At 43.8% G+C, this 23343-nt stretch overlaps 1 protein-coding gene across 4 annotated transcripts in view; it reads right to left on the bottom strand.

Moving 5' to 3' along the window:
* Window positions 1–23343, bottom strand: part of PIGQ (phosphatidylinositol glycan anchor biosynthesis class Q) — a 43275-nt gene that overhangs the window by 7482 nt on the left and 12450 nt on the right. For 3 of the 4 annotated variants that reach the window (XM_073362864.1, XM_073362862.1, XM_073362865.1), the window contains 7 exons: window positions 20460–20591; window positions 18279–18399; window positions 11408–11534; window positions 10043–10196; window positions 7421–7532; window positions 3149–3229; window positions 1992–2106 (listed from right to left, as the gene is read on the bottom strand). In XM_073362864.1, the coding sequence (XP_073218965.1) occupies window positions 1992–2106; window positions 3149–3229; window positions 7421–7532; window positions 10043–10196; window positions 11408–11534; window positions 18279–18399; window positions 20460–20591 (842 nt within the window). The remainder of the gene's footprint in view (window positions 1–1991; window positions 2107–3148; window positions 3230–7420; window positions 7533–10042; window positions 10197–11407; window positions 11535–18278; window positions 18400–20459; window positions 20592–23343) is intronic. The other variant, XM_073362863.1, reaches the window with a different exon arrangement.

The raw sequence follows: 23343 nt of genomic DNA, 5'->3' as shown, positions 1-23343 counted from the left end.
CAAAACCCAGTTTCCCTGTCTCTCAGTGCAGTGCCTCACCCACTACATAATGCCACCTTCAAGAGAAAAACTGTTCTAACCCCAGAGTGCATCTACCCTAACTCAGGACAGCTTGCTTCAGTCTGTCTTTCTTTTGTCACTGCTGGGCGTACACCTCTCTTGGCTGGAGGACTACAGATTTGATAGATTTCCAGGTGGTTTTATAAAAACATTTCACTTTAGATGTGAAGGAGTAAGATCTATAGACTCCTAACCTATGGATTGATCATTACCCATCTACACTTGTTTAGGTGACATGAATACCAGAGTTTTGTCAATTCAGAGTCTAAGCCAAGGAAATCAGAGGCCAGATGTCAGGACTGAACTGAGCTGCAGTTAAACACCTCACTAAATCCTCAGTGATAGTAAAGTAATAAATTCAGAGTGTTGAAACAACCTTCATGATCTTTCCAAGGTGAAAAAAGCAATACCATTGGGATAGGACTCTGTAATTGGTGACAGAAACCAAGCAGGAAGGAAATGAAAGAATGCTGGATCTTGAAGAGCTATCTCTGCTTTGAATTTTGATCAGATCCTTTCTCTCCCTACCTCTCTCAGATAAAATGTTCCTGTTCTGGATTGGGGGTGGTCAGAGACCATGGAAACCCTAAAAGATGTCCTCCCATGATGTCCCTCCTGAACAAGGGTCCTAATATATTTTCATTTTCCTTCATCTTGAAGGCCGGATGGTATCATAGAGAAGTTATTTATCTATTATTTATCAATATCAACATGATTTCCTTCCAGCTAATCACTTGCAGTTTACTGGACAACTTTCTTCAGCTGCATTTCCTGTCCCACAAAGACAGCTCCTATAGATCAAGAACTTCCTGCAACTCAATACATGGAGACCTACTGACAACAGGTACTGGAAAGCAACATTGTTGGTAGCATTCCCCACGTTTGCTCCCAAAGCTGAACCTGGCATATCTCCAGTAGAAAAGGCCACTATCATCAGCCTCAGGCTTCCTTCCCATTTGATGACTGGCCTTGGTTCGGTGATGATCAAGCTCTTCACGCTGTTTCTTGCTTTTAGAACTCTGTGCTTCATATTCTTAAACTTGCTTGGGGCCTGTGGTTTAGCCTGCTTGATTTAAATTGGTTGAGCTATCTCTGTTTTCAGCTAACCCCATTTCAGTGCAATCCTTTAGCCTGGTCCCAAAAATGGCTGTCAAATAGTGGCTTGGCAGAAAGTAACTTTGAAATGGGGACAGGTTAACCTCAAAAAGGTGGATGCTTATCGGAATGCATCCAATGAAGTGAGCTGTAGCTGACGAAAGCTTATGCTCAAATAAATTTGTTAGTCTCTAAGGTGCCACAAGTACTCCTTTTCTTTTTGCAGATACAGACTAACACAGCTGGTACTCTGAAACCTGTCAGAGTTTTTGAGTTCTGAAATTAAGCTAGAAACCACAGGTCAGATCCTTAGCTAATGCAAATCAGTATAACTCCACAGAAGTCAATGCAACCTGAGGATCTAACTTTTCTGAAGAACAGATTCTCTTGAAGTCTATCTATACCTTGGTTCCCAGCCACATTGGGATGGGTGAAAATCAAAGAGAAAACCACAAGTTAACAACTTATCTGAATATCAGAGGATTTGAGGTTTGGACCAGACCCTGTTTACTTGACCCAGCTGGCTTATTCTGCTATAAATAAGATGAACTGATTTAAAAGCTGTATAGTAGAATGGCACCTTTTGTTTCAGTGTTCTTTATAATGTTGCCTATGACTCAGCTTTAGCGTCACATTAGTTTCCACTGACTTTATCATCAGGCGTCGCAGGATAACTGGTTAATAGTATTGACAAGTGCATGGATTTTGCATTAGGAACCTGAGTACTTTTCAGGCACCCTGCCTCTTTCAGTGCAATAAGCTACCTGTGCATTAGATCAAGCCCACTCACAATACCACTGTGAATGCAGAAGCCTGCGTGGTGGTGTAGGACCAACCTGCAAGTCTGTAGGATCTGCAGAGCCGAAGGATGACTGAATAAAGAGGCAGAGAGTCAATGAGGTCCACGAGCAGATGAATCAGGCCCTGCACAACCACCACCAGCAGACGGAGCTAAAAAGAAACAGTTAGTTACGTAAACAGGCAGGAGTGAGGTAAGCAGTTGGGCTAACAATATCAGAAGGGACTAGCGATTTGGGGGGCTTCAAGTTGTGGATGCTCACCACAAGGCATCTTCAAGGGGTCAGATTTTCAGAAAGTGCTAAGCACCCACCCTGTCAGAGTCAGGCTCCTTAAGAATCTTGCCTTAAGTCTATAACAGTAACCTTGGTGCCAGTGGCAAAAACATGTGGTATGCTCTACTTTCAGATAATGGGCCAGCATATCAAAGGCTGATGTGGGGAGTTCAGGCTTCTGTTTTCAATAGCATCCCTCGCTCTGTCTAAAAGCTGCTGGCAAATAGGTGCAAACCCTTGTCTCTAGAAATAGCTTGCTGGTGACTGAAGAATCCCTTTATAGAGCATTTAAGCAGGAGCACGCCAGTTAGAAATGAGTTCCCTGCTTAGTATCCTCACACAACCCCTCACTGTCGCTGATTTGAGCACCTCCTTTTGTCATACTATCAATCATTTTTTCTCTCAAACTCATTTGAGTCCTGTACTATTTTTAGCCTTCTCCCTTTCAAAAGAGAGGCTAAAATTATGTGAAGGTTCCAGCTCTTAGCGGAAAAATGTGCATCCATGTCTCAAATCGGACTGGTCAGATTGGACAAAGAGTCCGATTCCCTCCCCGCAAAAGTCTTGCCAAGTAGATTTTAATGGAAAAGGTTAATTTCCAGATGGAAAAGTTCTGGGTCAAACCAGAGGTGCAGCCACCCCAGTAAATGGCAGGGAAAGATTAAATATGGCTCCAGGGAAAGACAGTGGAGCAGTTTGTCCTGATGACTTTAATTTTCTGGGAATTCCCTTCAGAGAAACACAAGTGTGTATCCTGAATTCCATCTGCTTGGTCCACATTGCCTGTGGGCAAGAACCCTTCCTGGGACAGTCATAGGAATATATTTGTATGGGGATGGGGGAAAATGACTAGGAATCTTTTTTATACTTCACTCACATACGTAGATGAGATATGACCATCTCTAAGGGTTGAATCTTACCAGGGTAAACACCAAGTAATACAGTGCAGTTGTGGGCAGAAGAAACAGCAGGATTGTAAATAACAAAGTGCCAATGAATAACTGGGGAAAAAAGACACAATAAACTATTGTTAGTTGAGTACTGGCACAAGAAATTTAGATAGTATTAAGTGGTTAGACTGTGGGCATATGGAAGATTCTCAATACCCCTCTCCCCACGCCATTGCTTCTGAGCCCATCTTGTTGGTGAATAATACTTAATTACTCGGAATACTTCCAGTGATCCTGCCTCCAATAAATGCCTGGCATATATCAACATAGCTCCAAACTGACTCTTTAGCTTTAGATTACATTTTCCATAACAGAGAGGATACAGGATAATAATGCATCATCACGTTCAGGAAGGACAGGCAGGGCAGAAAAGGTAGGGGAGTAGCACTGTATGTAAGGGAGCAGTATGACTGCTCAGAGCTCCAGTACGAAACTGCAGAAAAACCTGAGTGTCTCTGGATTAAGTTTAGAAGTGTGAGCAACAAGAGTGATGTAGTGGTGGGAGTCTGCTATAGACCACCGGACCAGGGGGATGAGGTGGATGAGGCTTTCTTCCGGCAGCTCGCAGAAGCTACTAGATCGCACGCCCTGGTTCTCATGGGTGACTTTAATTTTCCTGATATCTGCTGGGAGAGCAATACAGCGGTGCATAGACAATCCAGGAAGCTTTTGGAAAGCGTAGGGGACAATTTCCTGGTGCAAGTTCTAGAGGAGCCAACTAGGGGGGGAGCTTTTCTTGACCTGCTGCTCACAAACCGGGAAGAATTTGTAGGGGAAGCAAAAGTGGATGGGAATCTGGGAGGCAGTGACCATGAGTTGGTTGAGTTCAGGATCCTGACACAGGGAAGAAAGGTAAGCAGCAGGATACGGACCCTGGACTTCAGGAAAGCAGACTTCGACTCCCTCAGGGAACGGATGGGTAGGATCCCCTGGGGGACTAACATGAAGGGGAAAGGAGTCCAGGAGAGCTGGCTGTATTTCAAGGAATCCCTGTTGAGGTTACAAAGACAAACCATCCCGATGTGTCGAAAGAACAGTAAATATGGCAGGCGACCAGCTTGGCTTAACGGTGAAATCCTAGCGGATCTTAAACATAAAAAAGAAGCTTACAAGAAGTGGAAGGTTGGACATATGACCAGGGAAGAGTATAAAAATATCGCTCGGGCATGTAGGAATGAAATCAGGAGGGCCAAATCGCACCTGGAGCTGCAGCTAGCGAGAGATGTCAAGAGTAACAAGAAGGGTTTCTTCAGGTATGTTGGCAACAAGAAGAAAGCCAAGGAAAGTGTGGGCCCCTTAATGAATGAGGGAGGCAACCTAGTGACAGAGGATGTGGAAAAAGCTAATGTACTCAATGCTTTTTTTGCCTCTGTCTTCACTAACAAGGTCAGCTCTCAGACTGCTGCGCTGGGCATCACAACATGGGGAATAGATGGCCAGCCCTCTGTGGAGAAAGAGGTGGTTAGGGACTATTTAGAAAAGCTGGACGTGCACAAGTCCATGGGGCCGGACGAGTTGCATCCGAGAGTGCTAAAGGAATTGGCGGCTGTGATTGCAGAGCCATTGGCCATTATCTTTGAAAACTCGTGGCGAACGGGGGAAGTCCCGGATGATTGGAAAAAGGCTAATGTAGTGCCAATCTTTAAAAAAGGGAAGGAGGAGGATCCTGGGAACTACAGGCCAGTCAGCCTCACCTCAGTCCCCGGAAAAATCATGGAGCAGGTCCTCAAAGAATCAATCCTGAAGTACTTACATGAGAGGAAAGTGATCAGGAACAGTCAGCATGGATTCATCAAGGGAAGGTCACGCCTGACTAATCTAATCGCCTTCTATGATGAGATTACTGGTTCTGTGGATGAAGGGAAAGCAGTGGATGTATTGTATCTTGACTTTAGCAAAGCTTTTGACACGGTCTCCCACAGTATTCTTGTCAGCAAGTTAAAGAAGTATGGGCTTGATGAATGCACTATAAGGTGGGTAGAAAGTTGGCTAGATTGTCGGGCTCAACGGGCAGTGATCAATGGCTCCATGTCTAGTTGGCAGCCGGTGTCAAGTGGAGTGCCCTAGGGGTCGGTCCTGGGGCCGGTTTTGTTCAATATCTTCATAAATGATCTGGAGGATGGTGTGGATTGCACTCTCAGCAAATTTGCGGATGATACTAAACTGGGAGGAGTGGTAGATACGCTGGAGGGTAGGGATAGGGCACAGAGGGACCTAGACAAATTGGAGGATTGGGCCAAAAGAAATCTGATGAGGTTCAATAAGGATAAGTGCAGGGTCCTGCACTTAGGATGGAAGAACCCAATGCACAGCTACAGACTAGGGACCGAATGGCTAGGCAGCAGTTCGGCGGAAAAGGACCTAGGGGTGACAGTGGACGAGAAGCTGGATATGAGTCAGCAGTGTGCCCTTGTTGCCAAGAAGGCCAACGGCATTTTGGGATGTATAAGTAGGAGCATAGCGAGCAGATCGAGGGACGTGATCGTCCCCTCTATTCGACATTGGTGAGGCCTCATCTGGAGTACTGTGTCCAGTTTTGGGCCCCACACTACAAGAAGGATGTGGATAAATTGGAGAGAGTCCAGCGAAGGGCAACAAAAATGATTAGGGGTCTGGAACACATGACTTATGAGGAGAGGCTGAGGGAACGGGGATTGTTTAGTCTGCAGAAGAGAAGAATGAGGGGGGATTTGATAGCTGCTTTCAACTACCTGAGAGGTGGTTCCAGAGAGGATGGTTCTAGACTATTCTCAGTGGTAGAAGAGGACAGGACAAGGAGTAATGGTCTCAAGTTGCAGTGGGGGAGGTTTAGGTTGGATATTAAGAAAAACTTTTTCACTAGGAGGGTGGTGAAACACTGGAATGCGTTACTTAGGGAGGTGGTAGAATCTCCTTCCTTAGAAGTTTTTAAGGTCAGGCTTGACAAAGCCCTGGGTGGGATCATTTAATTGGGGATTGGTCCTGCTTTGAGTGGGGGGTTGGACTAGATGACCTCCTGAGGTCCCTTCCAACCCTGATATTCTATGATTCTATTTCTTCAGTATAGTATCCAGAGGGTCCTTCCCCAGAGGCAGATCCACATCATGGATTTAAGTACATAACCAGAAATACACTATAACTCACTCCTAGCCAACTTCTAGTTTACAGCTGGGTTTTTTTTTCAAATAAAGGCTCCTCTCTCATCCCCCACCTTTACTTAGCAAAATCATCATGTATTAGCATCTCAGAAAGTCTTTTCACGTCTGTGCTTTGAAAGTCTGTTCCCACAGAAGCCAATGACAAAACTCCCACTGGTTTCAATGTCAGCAGGATGAGGCTCTTAGCGCCAAATCCATTATCATCAATATACAATGAGCTAGAACCCTGCTGTAGCGCACACAGCCTTTCTGACCCTGATGTTCTTATTTTCCTGTCACTGGGGAAAAGAGGAAAAAGTAGCTCCTCTAGTTTTGTATAAGAGGCTTAAGATTATCTGTTGCAATTCACTGAGATACACTGGTCCTGGAAGCTACCAAATAGCACTTTAACAGAGATTACAAACGCAAGATTGGAAGCTGTAATGAGGCTAGCCGCTCTCTCAGTGTGTTTATTATTGTACCTGGAATTCTCAAGCTCAAGGTAAGTGAAAATATAAAATAGTGTGCCAAGCAGCTTTTTTATTCAGGGCCATTTAAATTATTCTTTTAAAATCAGGCCAGAGAAGCCTGGCTCTGACCAACTTTCATGTTGTTTCTGTGGCATTTTAGAGTTTAAAAAGCAGATTTACAATATTCCAGAAAATTTTTTTCTACATGCTGGTGAAAATGTGTGGGCCAAGCTCCAACCCAACGTGAATTAAATAGGGTCTTTTAATAGAAACATTAAGAAGCATGTTACTATGGCAACACTGCTGGGCACCACTATAATTATTTAAATTGTCTCCCTCCCACACATCCACTCCTCTACCCTTACCCTGAGAGGTGGTGAGCATCTGCAATTCTCACTGACATTGCTACGACTGCTCAGCACCTCACAGGATCAGTTCCCTTGAATATGGGGAGGAATGGATTTGGGGTACAGCAGATGTAGCCAAGAATTTGCTTGAGGAGCCATGTAGAAAACTTGCCAAGAGCTGTACTCATTTTGGATATAATTGAGCAGTTGGTGGTCTGTATCCCAATATTAAATGAGGCAAGATCAGGTCATGCTGCAGGACTTTGTGGCTAGAGTTATCACAGCACCTCCTTGATGCTCTGCCACTACCTGATCCAAGTCATAGGAGCAGGAATCCACCCGCTGTCTCAGGACATTCCACTTCTTCCCGCGGAACAGGCGCCAGAGAGATGACAAGCCATAGATCTTCAGGCAGTAGAGCCTGTGCAAAGGGGAGAATCACCACAAATTAGAACCAAGAGATCCCCACCTATACCACAAAGCAACTGCCATTGCTATACACACACACTCTCAGTTCAGCAGGGGCAGGATGTGAATCTAATGAAGTCACACAAATTCAAGGAGACAAAACACACTGACCAAAGAGATAAAACAAAATATTGAATAGCTGCTCGTTCAGTGAGCAGTGTCCAGCCTGCGCACTGAATGAGACAGGGAAAAATAGTGGTTAGCACACTGGCCTAGGACTTGGGAGACCTGGGTTCAATTTCCTGCTCTGCCACAGACTTCCTGGGTGACATTGGGCGAGACCCTTAGCTTTCCTGTGCCTCAGTTCCCATCTGTACAATGGAGATAATTCTAGTTCCATACCCCACAGGGATGTTGTGAGAATAGATACATTAAAGATTACGAAATGCAATCTACTGATATCTGCTGATGAAAAGCACTATATAAGAGATAATAATTGATCATTAATAATAATTCCTATGTAAAGAGTTTATCCTAATGCATATGCACAAGGGTTCCACAGACAACCTTATTTCTGGCATTTCCTAACTTTGGAGTACTTGACTTTGCAAACCTACTGTTCTTTTAGCATAGTTTTGTGAGTGCAATTAAAATATATAGTCAGTTAAAACACTAAACCACTATTGTGGAAATGGGGAAATCTTATAAAACAAAGGAAAACAGCTGAAAGGAGCATAAAGCATGAAGAGACTAGTATAATGCTACTAATGAGCTGGTAAAGCTCAGAACAGCACAGTAATCCATAGGCTACAGTGCTCCCAAGACCTTTGTGCACCTTGGTGCAACTCAACCTTTGTGCACCAAATTCCTCTGATTGGTGCACACTTTTCTCATTCCTTTTACTAATACTGCACATGCCCAGTCCCAAGCAATCAATGACCTAATGTCAAGTGTCAATGACCTACCTGTCTGATATTGCCATACCTTCTGTGTCAATCTGTATATGTATTCCTGGTGTCATTTATTCACCATGTGGCTACCTTGGAAACAGACCCCCAAGAACTCCGTATTTCCTCGGCCAGTGAATTTGCCACTTAAACAGCATTCATTTGCTGCAGAAGTTTTCCTCCCAGTTGCTCAATTTCCAGGATTTTGTGGTAATTTTATTATTTGGGTATTTTGAGCTCACAGCCTGGTTCTCCCTCCCCACCACAGGTCATTCTCAACAGCTGAGTTAGCTTGATGCAGGCCTCACGAGGAAGTGTCTTGTGTAGCTATACTTCTAACAAGGATACATGAACCCTGCAGACTGGCACGCCAAAGCCCACAAGACAGAAGTGCTTGGCATGGACAGAGCTTCTGCCTTTTTCGCCCCTGCCCACCCTGTCCCCTCCCTAAGAGGAACAGAGCCCTTCATGCACTCTCTACAGCCAGAAGGAGAGACTTCAAGTAAAAGAGCTCTGTGGATGCGTTTCCTACGAGGCAATATTGCTATTAGTCCTAAGCTCTCTAATTGTAACAGTAAGATTCTTAAATTAGACGTCTCTCTACCTCTAACCATTCCCAGAATTACGTATGAACTTTGCCTGGGCAGACTCCTCTGAAATTCCTTCTGCTCTACTCAATGTACTGTACCTCTAACCTCCCCACCGCCCTGCTGGGAAAATGCGGTCTCTATACTTATTAGGCAGTAGCTTCCCCTATTTACTCCCTCCGCTATTTTGTCTCCTCTATAAAGCTGCTATTCTCTATCACAGTTTGTGATTTAAAGGATGCCCCCATGTTAATGTAGATCATAAACCGAACGTATTTTGTTTTGAATTCTTATTGCAAGAATAGCTCTGACATACCTAGTACAGAATGTGACACAAAAGGCAGAATGAGCATCAGCCATTTACACACATATCCTTGGCGTTCCCAGTTTGTACCCATTTCCCTGTGACCGTAAAGTGCACATGGCCCTCTAGTGGGGCATAGGGGGTAATACAGCAGCAATTTAACCACAAATCGGGCAATCTGAGTGTTGCAGTTGAAAATCCAGACAGGTTACTCCATATGGATGCAATCCTCTGAAGCAAGGGAGAGGTAGGGGTGCCAGTTTTGATTGAATGTATTTCTGGAGGTTTCATGACATGACATAATCTTTAATTCCTGGAGACTCCGGGACAATCCTGGAGGGTTGGCAACCCTAGGGCCCGGAGAAGTCACTTCTGGAGCAGCCTTAAACACAAGTTATCCCCTCAAATCTAGGACGCCTGGGCAAACTGATCTCTCTCATTCCACTCCTAAGCATAGTTTTACTTTTCTAACCGCCACTGTTGAAGGGGAGAAGACACTTATATTTAAGACACTTGGGATGCTTGTACAGCTCAATGCTGAGACTCAATCATTTGGACATAACTGGCCAAACTAATTTCTGCTTTACCCCTGTTAAATCAATGGGGTCACACCAGGGATCAACTAGGCCCAATATGATTTTTGGACTAGATATACTTGAGAAACAAACAGGTCAAATACACCCACCTGGCTCCATAGACATAGAAGCAGTAGATATGGAAGGTCAGGAGTGCAATGATGTCAGAGAGGATGGAAAGCGCTACAGTCAGGCCCAGACAGGCTGACAGGCCAACATACCAGAGGATCATCTCAATGAATGGAGACATCAGGTGGATATAGCCTGGTGGAAGTTGGAAGAGTAACACTGTACAAAGGGTATTTATTTGTTCTCCGGAGCCTCAAATAAAACACTTGATGGCCTCAGCTTCTCTCTCCCCCACCCTCACAGAATGTTGTTGCAGAGATCAGAATCAAGATCATATGAAAGTAAAAATAGCAAATTCTCTTAGACTGCCATCTTACATCTACAATGACTGGCAAATACCACCCATTTCCTTCCCAATCCTCTCAGCCCACGTGTGTCTTAGTGAGACACATAAAAACCTGCTCAGGCTGTCCAGACAAGATCATCTTGTTATTCCTTTATCCTCTGGGGTAAATTTCTCAGGAACATACTAATCAATTACTGATACATTTTCACCAAAATTTCCTACTCCAACAGAAACCATCACAAAGGAGTTGTTGTGAAAATGGTCTGTGCAACATTTTTAGTGGCATGAAGCTTCTCTGATCATCATCAAGGTAGGGTGAAACCTTGGAAAACCAGAGCTCTGCTTCATTCATTAACAGACAGACAGTCACAGTTACTAAGGATTCTGTGTCCAACGTGGCTATTTTCCAACATAAAAGGTATCCCTATGACCAGTGAGATTCTGTTTCAAATTGGGGGGAAGAATGCAGTTAGAAGTGCTGTAAACTAAACTGAAGTCAGTTACAGGACAGGTCCTGTACTTCAACCCCCAAATAAAATTTCCCTATCACCACACTGTTGCACTACCCTTTGTAGGGTAGATAAAGTTTACAGGGGAACCTGGACCTACTCCTGGACACCGACCATCACTGTTACCAAATAAATTAGCTCCACTATGTCTCTTACTTTCTGCAAAGTAACTAGCTGAGCACTGTACTTATTTGCATTGTTTCTGTTAAGGAAAAGTTAGCACATGTGACTCCATTTTGGTTTGGGGCCCACCATTGTCTAAAAGCAAGCACATCATGCACCAGGAGGAGTGTTCCTTAGATACTGCGCGTGTCCTATCAGGTATAATTCGCAGCAGTTGTGTGCATGTCCTATCAGGTATAATTCATAACATTTCCCTGTGTGGATTCCATGAATCCAAATTTGGCTCACGTTCCCAGACCAGAAAGATTCAGAGACCAGTATGTCCTTGCAATACAAATTTTGATTCGTTATACATCACTAGGACAATCTTAGACACTAGGGAGGGAGAAGTGAGAAGGAAAGATGAAAGGTTAAACAACTGCACTTACTAATCCACAGGTGAATGTGATAAAGGAAGAACCGGCCCAACACCTGGTCCAACGCCCGGTTCATTTTTAAACCAGCTGGCACTCCCATTAGCCACTGAAGCAGGTCCTGGAGCTCTTTGGCTATATGCTGCAACATAAGGAGACAAGCAATGTTAATTACACTGTACGGGCACAACACTCCCCACGTGCACTGATAGCTTTGGAAAAATCTCACCATTCCTCTAAAATCTTTGGGGAAAAACTGCCTCAGAAGCATAAAAAATACTATAGGAGTTACATGAGAAATAGCATATACCTCACAATGAGCCAGCGAACCCTGTCTGAATCTTAAGATACCACCACCTAAGAGCAGGATCTCCTTAGAAGCCTTGTCAGAAATTAAATCACAGATTGTGCTTCTGACAACCCCTTTGCAGGGAGAAGAGCAACCTGGGTGATTTTTACAGAAGGATCTCATGGGGTAATGATAACTCTTGAGAGCTGAGTAAGCAGGTTACCCAAAATGACATATATTAGAGATGATCAAATAGTTAAGATGGGTAGAGAAATCGGTCAGAGGAAGACTGCTATACAAATAGGCTGGGATTTTCAGGAGAGCTTGAGGCTATGTCTTCATTGACAATAAGGTGTGCAGTTATCCTGCTGCAAAAACACAGTAGAGACAAGGCACTTGTAGTGTTTCCCACAAGATAAATTAGGTGAGGTCAGCCATGGGAGGGGGACATAGGGCAGATCTCGGCTAGTAACCTCGCAGTAAACACTACAAGTGCCTTGTCTCCACTTTGTACAACAAGATAACTATCACGTTAGTTACCTTGATCTAAAAAAACATCTTTGTGTCAGTGAAGAGAAAGCCTAAGGGAGTTAGATGCCCAAATCACATACATAACCAAAATCAAACATATGCCTACAATGGTGGATTATGCAGGAGAATCTAGACTTGGTACCCAAGACTGATGGATTATGGACCTAATCTTCCAATGATGCATGTGCATGTCTTTTCATGTCTTTTCATCCTAGGGTCACACAGACATTGCTGAATTTATAAACATAACAGCCACACATACTTTTCGTTTAGTAGCAGTTACAGGTTACATTTGCAATGTGAACATGGTTTTCCTTGCCAACAGGATTGTCTGTTCATCTCATCCACTCTCCTTTGCCCTCACATCCCTTAAAACACTCATTGCAAGCCAGGGCTGGCTTGTACCAATGAATCTGGCCCTCGTTGAGAAAGAAGTGCCAGATACTTTATAAATAGAACTCCGTTAATATTTAAAATGTTGCAGCTGTAACTTAGCAAAAGTTTTTTTTTTTTAAATTTTAATTAAACATTTAAATGTTTGAGAGCAGTCCTTCTGCAAGGTTGTTTTCTGGTACAGAAAATTACTGGAGTCCTTAGATGACTCCAGTTTGTAGTTAAATCCTGACTATTGCTGAGCATTCCTGCATTGTGTCATGGCTGTTGTTACTTTGTAGGGTTTGTACTTTGCAGGCCCTGGGGTGTAGCCTCTTGTGGCATTTTTTTTTTTTGTTGCTGTTGGATGCTTTAGAGCCAATGGACAGCAAGAAGAAATAGACTAAAATACATGACTTTAAGAGTCCGATCCTCTAGGTGCAGTCGTTAATACTGAATGTGTTGGATATTAATAGATGAAATGTAGTGCATTACATGGAAGTCATTTCATTAATTAGTTAGTTCATTAATTCATTAGTGCTGTGGGAGCATCACTAACCTTGAGAACACAGCTAAAGTAGTTTAGATCAGCTCAGTCTGGAATGAATTTCTTTAACTGCAGTGCACCTGTTCTTCTCAATAGAAACTTTGACCACGGGTGTGGCATCAAAGGAGAATGACAGGCCCGTTCAGGATAGGTAGCGGGGCACAGGCAAAGAAGCGCTCTTAATGGGAGGTCTCATAAAACTCAGAGCAAACCATAGCTGTTCAAAAGCTAAAAACTGTCTTTCTGATATATGTTTGTACAGTGCCTAGCAGAACAGGCCCTGGCTTCTAGGCACTACTGGACTATAATTAATAAATAAAATAATAATAATAATAGTAACAACAACAAAATTAACATCTTTTCTCCTTGTTTTATTTATGGATTAGCAGAATATAACCGACAAAGGACTTGTTTTAAAATCTGACTTGAGATGCATTCAGTTATCACTAGTATAGGATCAGAAATATTCAGCATGGTTTAATTGAGGCACGATCTGTGACAGGTGTCTGCCCCAAAGACCTTACAGTTTAAATGAGCAAAACTAATACAGAACATAGACAGCATGGGATGTGAGATTGGCCTTTCTAACCACAACACTTCGCAGAGAAGATGGGGAGTTAGAAGGTTTTGTTTCTTTTTCAGACAGGGAAGAGGACTTAGTGTAGAAGATCTATTGTGAGGCTTTTGGGAGAAGGGGCAGTGTGGAAGAAGGCAGAGTCTGGAGCTGCCAGCAGGGAAGCTTGGATTGAGCAGAGGAAGTGGTAAGGTGTGTAGGAGGAGGTTAGGGCAGATATGGAACTAAGAAAGGTTATTCCACTATACATTCAGACAGCTGATTCCAAAACAGGCCTTTTGTACTGCACAGAGCTATTCCTTAGATGCCTCTGAATCACATCTGCTTCAGTTACTGACAAAAGCAACTTGTTATTATAGTCAGCACTGCACAGCTAGTCAAGCTGTGAAAGAGGGAGCTGGAGCCGATGATGTCTTGTGTAGTATCGACAATTGTCAGCTACGTGCTGAATCATTATCACTGGGGATGAGGAATGATGGGGGAGGAGCACAGCTTGATTTCCACACAGCAGGTTGGGCTTACAGTGCTGGCAGCTGGAAAAGGAGAAAGTGACATACCTATTTTTTTTTGTCTCCACAGACAGGGCTAGTGGGAAGGTGTGACATACCAGAGTGCAATCCAAACCAGTCGGGGGCTAGGTCACCCTTGCCATGCAACCTGGGGTGCCTTGCAATGCCTTACTGTTGTAGCTTCCAATCTGGACTGCTCACAAACAGCCTGCTAGCATGCAGGTCCCTCCCAAATGTGTTTGTGTAACTGCAGCCTGCCAGTCACACCCTGACTCTCACCAGCCTTCGTTATACAGCAGGGCGCCCCAACACACTCCCAGTTCTGGATTTCCCCCCCCCAGAAATTATGCCTTATACTGCCCAGCCCTCTCCTGGACAGTCCAAATATATTAAGTCCATTATTTCTTTAAGAGAATAATATACACACAACTTGCCACCCTAAATGGAGTTATCCAGACACTTTAGCTTAAACACACTGGATTAGATAAAACAACAAAACAAGTTTATTAACTACAAAGAGAGAGATTTTAAGGGAGTACAAGCAATGAGGTACAGGAGTCAGAAATGGTTACAAGAAAAATAAAGATAAAACTCGTTCTAGTGCCTGACAAACTATATTAGATTTAAAACAAAATTTCTCACCATATGCTTCCAACAGTATAACTGACCAAACTCTTCAGGTCAGGACCCCTCCTCCAGAGTCCAATGGCTGCTTCTTTTGTCTTCTCAGGTGCAAAGAGTGAGATGGACAGGGAGAGAGAGGAGGGGGTCTCTTGGGGTGTTTGCCCCTCCTTTTTATAGTGTCAGTCCCTCTCTGAAAAGCATTTCCAACTGAGAACCAAGAGACGGGCTGGTGGAGCAAAGAGATCTCATGCTGTTTCTTTGCGAAGATGTAGATCTCTTTGTCCCTGCCCCTCTTTCTTGCCAAACAATGGCCACTTGACAGATGATGACCCATCAGCTTTGTGGACACCTGGCTGGGGCATCAGCTTGCTCTTTGTCTTAGAAAAATTGGTGTAGCCACTTCCCAAACTTATCTGGGAAACACATGTTAGACATGATGTCAGCTTATGTTAACAACTTCACACATAATGTTTCCACAAGCATTTTACCATGATATGTTATGAGATTTCAAATGATACCTCCAAAGGTGTGCCTTGTACAAAGATAATTACAGTAGTGTTTTGGATGTGAATACAAGGGTGCATTCCATCACAGAAGGAATGGAAGGTTTGGCGAGTCTAACCTACAGTATGCTGGATGGATTCCAATTAGCATGCAATAGACCTGAGAGAGGCAAGAGAGAAGAGGCTCGCCGTGAATGGGATTAATAGGAGAACGGAAGGAAAACTATGGCACTGCACTTTTTCCCACACAGTTAAAAGCTTGCATGTATAAAATCGACTGAGGCAATTCTCTTCTCTCAAGGCCAGGAACTGTGGTAACGGATTAAGTCGTCCTATCTTTTTTACTATCAGACCTACTGATAAAAGAAGCCCAGAGATCAATGCCATTAGCTGACCAAGGGTATATTTCAGAACTAGGATAGCCTGGAGCACTGGGAAAAGTCATAATAATCCAAAACATTGGGGAAGTTTTTATTACCAAACTTGGGAACTTTTAGCCAGCCTGACAGAGCTCCAGTGCGAGGGATAATGAATGCCAGATAAAAATTCAGCAACTACCGGAAACCCACTGCAGGATGGATCAGACGAGATTTTGCTGTCATACTGGAAAACAAAATGGTGCTGTCTTGCACCACATGTGCTGAAGTTATCACGGTGATATTTCTGAATGGCTCAGGCCCACCTCTTATGTGCACTTGACACCTGATCTGTGCCCTCTGAAGTCTATGAAAGAGCTCCCAGTGACTTTAGAGGCTTTATGTGCCCAAGGAGCCCACAGTGAAGAAACCAGGTTCCTGAAGCAAGGAGAAATTGTAATTGGCATGAAATCTCACCGATAATCATGTACATAGAAGTAAAGCAATACCTTAGACAAACAGGGAGGGGCAAACTGAGAAGAACGTACAGCAAGGGAGTAGTTCAAATCTCCAGGGAAGTAAGCTCTTGAGTGCACACCTCTCTGTATTTCTGAGACATCGTAGGCTACTTAGGTAAGTAATGGATATTGCAATATCCAAGTGGGAGTGAATGATTTATCTGCATGATTGAAGAGAAGAAAATGAGAAACTCCTACAGCATTCCTATCCAGGACAGGTAGTGTGATCCAATGCACTTTGAGCATGAGAGTGTCCATCTGCCATTAACACTGGGCAGATGGAACACTTCTTGAGTCCACCTGTACACATGGGAACTGAGCTAAAGTCATTGTTGTCTCACACTTACTAAGAAAGCAGACTGCAGAGAGCACTAGAGGGCAGGTGATCTTCCAGCTGAAAGATCTCCACATGGGAACAGACTTCAGAATAACAATGTATAAAAAGGTTCCGAGTTTACGCCTCACATTAATCCTACCATTAGATCAAATATTAGAAGGGGAGACTTATATTCCAACCATCACCCTCTCTTCCCCCCTTCCCAGCAACATTGAGCAGCTGAAACTGGGTCCACCCTTGAAAGTTCGACTAGACAATAGTAATGAGCCACTTTAAGCTCTTGTGTGGTAAGTGCATGGTAGACACTTTGCTTGTTGTGTCTGCGTCGCATACAGAAAGATGATCACAAGAGTGCTACTAGTTTTGCCCAATGTGTTATTAGTGTGAGGAGCACTGAGAAAAGAAACCAACAGCAGGGAAGCTGTGAGTTCCTCCCAATAAGTGGATGAAGAAGAGAAAATAAGTTGCTGATGGAATTCCTCATAAGTTGGACTGGAGTCCCTTCCCATCCAGAAACTGGAGACAGTAAAGCGAGGACTCCTGCAGCAGAGGCATTGTAAGACAAAAGGAAAGATCTGTCCCTCTTTCCCAGAAACCAAAGGGAAGGGACAGAGAAGGGATGATGTTGTGCAGCCTTATCACAGTATTCATCAATATGCGACAATGCTGAGTCACAAAATGATGGAACACCAGCACATCATTGACACAAACATCATGACACAAACGCTGCAACTCAAGAGCAGGATGCATACATTTTGAATTTTTTTTCAGCTCCACTGAATGACAAAATGGTCTTTTACCTATTAAAGGTAAGTTCTACTTAGATAATAATTTACACACAAACACAATATGTTCCCAAGCCAAAAAAAGACACCCCCCCCCAAAAAAAAAAGGTTAAATTGGAGCAAAGGTTGCACGTATATTCAAGTTACACATTCAAAATATAAGAAATTAGGGGCTCATCTACATGGCTAGTTAGTGCATGGCAAGCTGTGCACTAGCCTCCCATGCACTAATTAGCCTTTTAGAGAAGTTCCTAGTGCCAGAAAAACAGGATGCTATGGGTCATGCTTGTTCTTAGGTAATTTATACTGGCCATTTAGGGCCTGAGGTTGGAGAATGGCACAGGAGAAGGTGAATTCCCCAATCTATCATTAGCACACTTGAGAGAGAATTTCAGTGTTACCTACCCTGACTAGCTACTGCCCTCAGAACTCACCACCAACATTCTCTCACCAAACATAGCTGCCTCAACTTCTCGAGTTTTTTTCCCCCAGTTTAATGATTTCTGAGACCTAACTGGGTTAACTTTTCCCCCCTCCCAGATACCCCATTAGAACACAGCCTGAGGGCACTTCCTGTTAACTCCATAATAAAAGTGTCCTGGGCGGATAAGCACTCCATTCTCCAGCCTTCAAGTTATTTATTGTGCTCATGATGTAATTGTTACCTTGTGAGCAGGAAGTGCCCTCCAGAAAATATCTAATTTGTATTCATTGGATACTCAGAGGAGAGCAATGTTACATTTGATTAGTCTCAACAGGTTTGGTTTGAAGATTTAATCGCTTTTGAGGAGACCTAATTTTTTTGTGACTTCTGTCAATGCTTCTCTTCTCTGCATGAAATCCTCACGCACAGGCCTGCTGCTCTACAATTACCACAAGTATGAACTGCTGTTCACTTTCTACACTAGAGATGAAGTACAAACGATTCCAGGCAGACTTACATCAGCCACTGGGATGAGTGTGTCGGCAAGCTGACCAATCCGATTCTCTCTGTACAGCCAGGACATTAGCAGTATTCCCAGAGCCATGTCAATGAGGAGAGAAACAAAGATGTTTGCTTTCCTACATTCAGGAGACAGAAGAACAAAATTAGAGCACAGGAAGAAGGCTGTTTCATGTTTGGATAACAATCATCACCAGTTTCATTTACACAGCGCTTTTCATTTCTGAAGGTCATCAAGACTCTTTACTGAAGATATACACCAGGACTGGCCAAACTGTGGCTCGCGAGCCTCTTTTACCATTAAAATGCAAGCCCTCTCCGCCTACCAGAATGGGGAGGGGAAGGAAAGCTCGGGACCTCTGTTTTGCAGTGGGGTGGTCGGATAGGAGCACCTGTCCAGCAGGGAGGAGGGTCTCATGACTTCAGCCCTCTGGGATACATCTGCCAGGGCTTCGGGCTTCAGCAGGAATGGGGCTGAAGCCCTGAGCCCTGGCTCGTGTGCCCCAGCTCTCAAACTTCTGAAGTTGTATGCAGCTTGGACGGTCAGTGAGTTTGGCCAACCCTGGTATACACAGAATAGGGGCTGCTTTCCTATCACTAATATACTGCTGTCTCTGGGGTCAAATACAGCATCCATGCTAAGCCAGAACACTACACAACAGGTTTTCACAGGGTGACTGAGTAGTTGGATTGAAATTCCAAGAGGAATGTTAGGTAAGTGCTTAAGTTGGGATTCAGCTATGATAAATTCACCATCACTTGGAGTATTTAATTAGAGATCAGAGGCCTTTCTAAAAGGTATGCCTCAGTTCAACCACTAGTCATTGGGCTAAATAAATGTTTACTTACACAATAGGGTAGAATAACTCCCCCCCGCACTGCAAGTGTTTCTGGATGAAATTCTATGGCTTGAGTTACGCACAAAATCAGGCTAAATAATCACAGTATTATTTTGGCCTTAAAATCTATTCATGTATTTTAAGTATTCCCTTGGAGCCAATGACTACAGTATCTGAGCACCACATAGAGTAAGATTTGCACAGTGATGGCCTTAAGGAGTCTATATCCATCTCTGATCTTTGCCTCTCCCTCTTCTACTCACTGTGGGGTTTTGTGTTTGCCTGGTTTTCCTGTTACTTCGATGTTTATTGCTACTCCTTGTCTTCAGTTACCAGAGGATGGATTTTCCAGAGTACTGGGAAAAGGGGGTGGGGATTGATACTCTTACTTTTGTGGCAAGTGCCATGGAACCTTGATTTTATATCCCATCTGATTAATTCAATGCCTGTGAAAGCAAAGGCTCTACAGCAGTGGTTCTCAATCATGGGTCCGGGGCCCCCAGGGGGGCCATGAGCAGGTTTCAGGGGGGCCTCCAAGCAGGGCCAGCATTAGACTTACTGGGGCCGTGGGTAGAAAGCCGAAGCCTCACTGCATGGGGCTGAAGCCCAGGGCCCTGAGCCCTGCCACCTGAGGCTGAAGCTAAATCCTGAGCAATGTAGCTTTGCAGGGGCCCCTGTGGCATGGGGCCCCAGGCAATTGCCCAGTTTGCTACCCCCTAACGCTGGCCCTGGCTTTTGTATGCAGAAAACCACAGGTGGGCCGTGGAGTTTTTATAGCATGTTGGGCGGGGTGGGGAGGGGCTCAGAAAGAAAAAGGTTGAGAACCTATGCTCTACAGAACCGCAGAGCAAGTTTGCCCTGTGCAGCTCTGCCAGTGCGTCCCTGTCCTGTTTCTCACGCTAGCTTCAGTGACACTACGTTTCTGGATGGAAACTTAATGTTCCTTAGCATAGCAGAGATATTCTGGAGGCACAACTATGTGTTGGTGGGGGGAGGGGGAAGAGATTATATGAGGAAGAGACTGATGGGATAGTAAAAATCTCTCTCACACTGCAACTCCACAAAAAAGTAAAGCCACCCCCACATATTCCTGTAAAATCATATTACTGCTACAATACAAGCTGCCTCTACAATAAAAAACAAGCCAACCATTCAGTGCAGGAAAACAAGTGGGTGGCAACCTCAGTATCAGCTATATGATAGTACCAGAGCCAGAGGAGGCTGGATTTCCTTAAAGCTAGAGAAGAAATTGGTTGGTACACGGATGATGAAGGTTCCAGCTGGTGATAGGGGTCAAGGACTCAGTGGGTTGTCAGAAAACACACACACATACACCATACCTCATTAGTTGTGTCTGGTTCTGAGCCTTCCTGTTGCTGCTGATGATCTGGAGGTGCTCCAGTCGGTGCCCCAACTGTTCACAAGTTGAGAGTTTACTCCAGATGAAAGACAAAGGCCAAAGCTTCAGCACTCTGTAGAAACACAAGGGGAATCCTCTCTGATACTTTTGCCAGCGAAACAGGTGGTATGATGCTTCTACAAATTCCCACACCAAACACTTACTTCAGGTGAATTTAAGGTTGTGCAAACACATAACTGGTTTGGGTGCAAAATAATTTTTTTTAAATCTCTAATTTTTAAAACCTTCAACCATTAGAAAAATAAGCAATGCCCTTCCAAAACAAGACACTGAGATTACCTTAACTCTGCCCTTACAAAGATGCCAATCTACCAGCGTCCCTTGTGTCAAATTCATTCTCCAGAGAGGGCTGAATTCCATTTTTAAATTATGGCTTGTGGGTCAGGGTGTATGCACGCTACCCTCAATCCTCAGCAGATCTCCCACTAATGGGAGGTTTGCATAGTGAGCAACGGTACAGTATGGCCTTTTTACATTAACTACATTTTTAGGCTGGAATTATTCACACCCAACCCATATTGAATTTCACTGAAAATTGGGTGTCTTTGAAAATCCCAGCCTTAGTTATCATGATTGTCTATTAAAGTGTCTGACTGCAGCATGGCTAAGCAGGAAAAATTATCAAGTGGGGGTCAGTTCTTTACTGAAGTCAATAGGAGTTTCACCCATTTCCACTGGAGCTTAGTTTGGCCATGGAAGTACTGGGGAGGCTGCAGCATACATTACATTAAGGGTAAGTGAGCTTCTTTCTCTATGCCCACCTATTAGTTCCTTTTCAAGGACCTCACTCACCCCTTCCAATTCCTTGGTATGTTCATGTAAGCTTAACTCAGTCTGCAACCCCGCTGAATGCCAAATCAGCGCAAGTTACCCTACTTCGTTCTTGAATTTACATAACTGCTGGATCTGGATTTCCATGGGGCTTGCATCTGCTTTCTCCAAACTACAGTTGGCTGAATTTAGCCTGGGATCTAGCAGCAGGAACATGTGTTTAAAAGTGGACAGTACAACATACCAACTGGACCTTGTGCTGCAATTCATACATCATTCTAGCTATCCAACCACGAGTAGAGTAATCCAACCCACAAACAGTAACTGGGCAGCTGGCTGAGAACTGCAGGATTCAGTGAGGGTGCACCTCTGGGCCTCTTCAGTTGCACTTCACAGCGGGTTTATCAGTTTAAAACCCAGAGCCCTGAAGGGCTTCCTGCCCCCCCCCTGCCAATTCAGATGTTAGATGCACTGGCTTTGAATCCCATGCAGTGTACTCTGAATCATTCTCCTCAATTCAGGGCCTCTGAATAATTCTGCTCTTCAGTACAGCCATCCACCTCAAAGTCAAATTAATGCACTGCTGTTTAACTGGCCTGTCAGTGTGTAACATCCAAAGTGACAGAGGAAAGAATAGGGGGAGGAGGGGAAGCACAGAAGGTTATTACACTGGCCACTGATCTGGCAGACCTGGCTTCATAGATGCAATGAGGCACAAGTGGAGATGAGTTTTCTTTTCTGATCATGTTCTAACCCAATGGTTCACAAATTATGGCCTGCAGAACATTTGCTGGGGCAAAGAATCCTGCTACAAATGCAGGACAAAGGGAGAAATCTTCTTCCCCTTCCCAATGAGGTTGTACACAGAAGGCCAAAATTGAAGAACCCACTGTTCCAGGCAACTTCTGCAAGCTCCTCCCAGGAGGTAACTGATTTGGGGGTTGGAAATCTTCCTTGCCCTACCCCTTACTTTGAACACTGGTAAGAAATGTGAGAAACAAGCCATTTTGAAACTAGATTGGTTCTCCAATGTCTTTGATAGTTGATATTGACATCAATGTCTTTGACATCTCCATGGACCTTTGTTATGAGATCATGTCACAACTGAACTTTGTGAGAGATCAATGTCACATCTAATCCTGGACCCAATGCAGAAGCAAAGAGAGGTGGTAAGAATATTACCATATATGGATGTTTGTCCAAATCACAAAACCACTACAGTCTGCAGACACTGTTCAAGGGAAGCTCAGCACTGGAATAACAGAGGATGCTTAAAATGTTGTTTTGAGGAAGGGTGTGCAATGCCTGTCTGTACTATGCCTGATTCTCTCTCTTTTCTTAGGACTAAACTTCATCAAAACCAACCTCCATGCCTCACTCCTAGCCAAAAGAAATGAGAAAGAAAAAGCAGTAATCTTGAAAATATATCTACTCCAGACACACAGAGAAAGAGACCAATAAAGCGATTGTAGGATCAGCTATAGAAATTTCCATTTGTAATAATATCCAAGCAAGAAAACCAAAAATAATTCCAGGATTTTATATTACCCCTGCAATGTAAGACAAGTTACCACAAATGCTCCTTACATTTTCAGCCTTACAGGATGCAGACTGGTTTCTTATAAATGTAACAAAAAATTCTAATATGGAGCAGAATGACTGGCTTTTATATCGTTACACTGTTTAAATGGAAAAGTTCTGAGCAACGAGAGTGGATATCGGGGGTGTTTCCAAATGCAAGTAATTTAACGTACTTTGCACAGACACTCCTGATTTTCCAGTTCAGATAATTTGTTCCAAGACTGTGGATGGATACCACAGATTCTAGATGAAAAGCAACATATTTGAATCTGGACTGCACACAAATGTGAAAGCTCCATTAACTAGAACCTCTTGGCTGCCTTGTTGCTCTGTGCTACAATTCCAGGAACAAAGCCTCCCTACTGGGTGAGGACTCTGAGGGTTAGATACTATCAACAGGAAGCCATTAAGCAGCTTATTTTTAAAAAGAGGAACATGTGGAGTTTACTGCC

Source organism: Lepidochelys kempii, chromosome 10 (genome assembly GCF_965140265.1).
Source record: "Lepidochelys kempii isolate rLepKem1 chromosome 10, rLepKem1.hap2, whole genome shotgun sequence".
Classification (NCBI taxonomy): domain Eukaryota; kingdom Metazoa; phylum Chordata; order Testudines; family Cheloniidae; genus Lepidochelys; species Lepidochelys kempii.
Note: the sequence above shows the minus strand (reverse complement) of the source record. Positions and strands in the feature narration are given on the sequence as shown.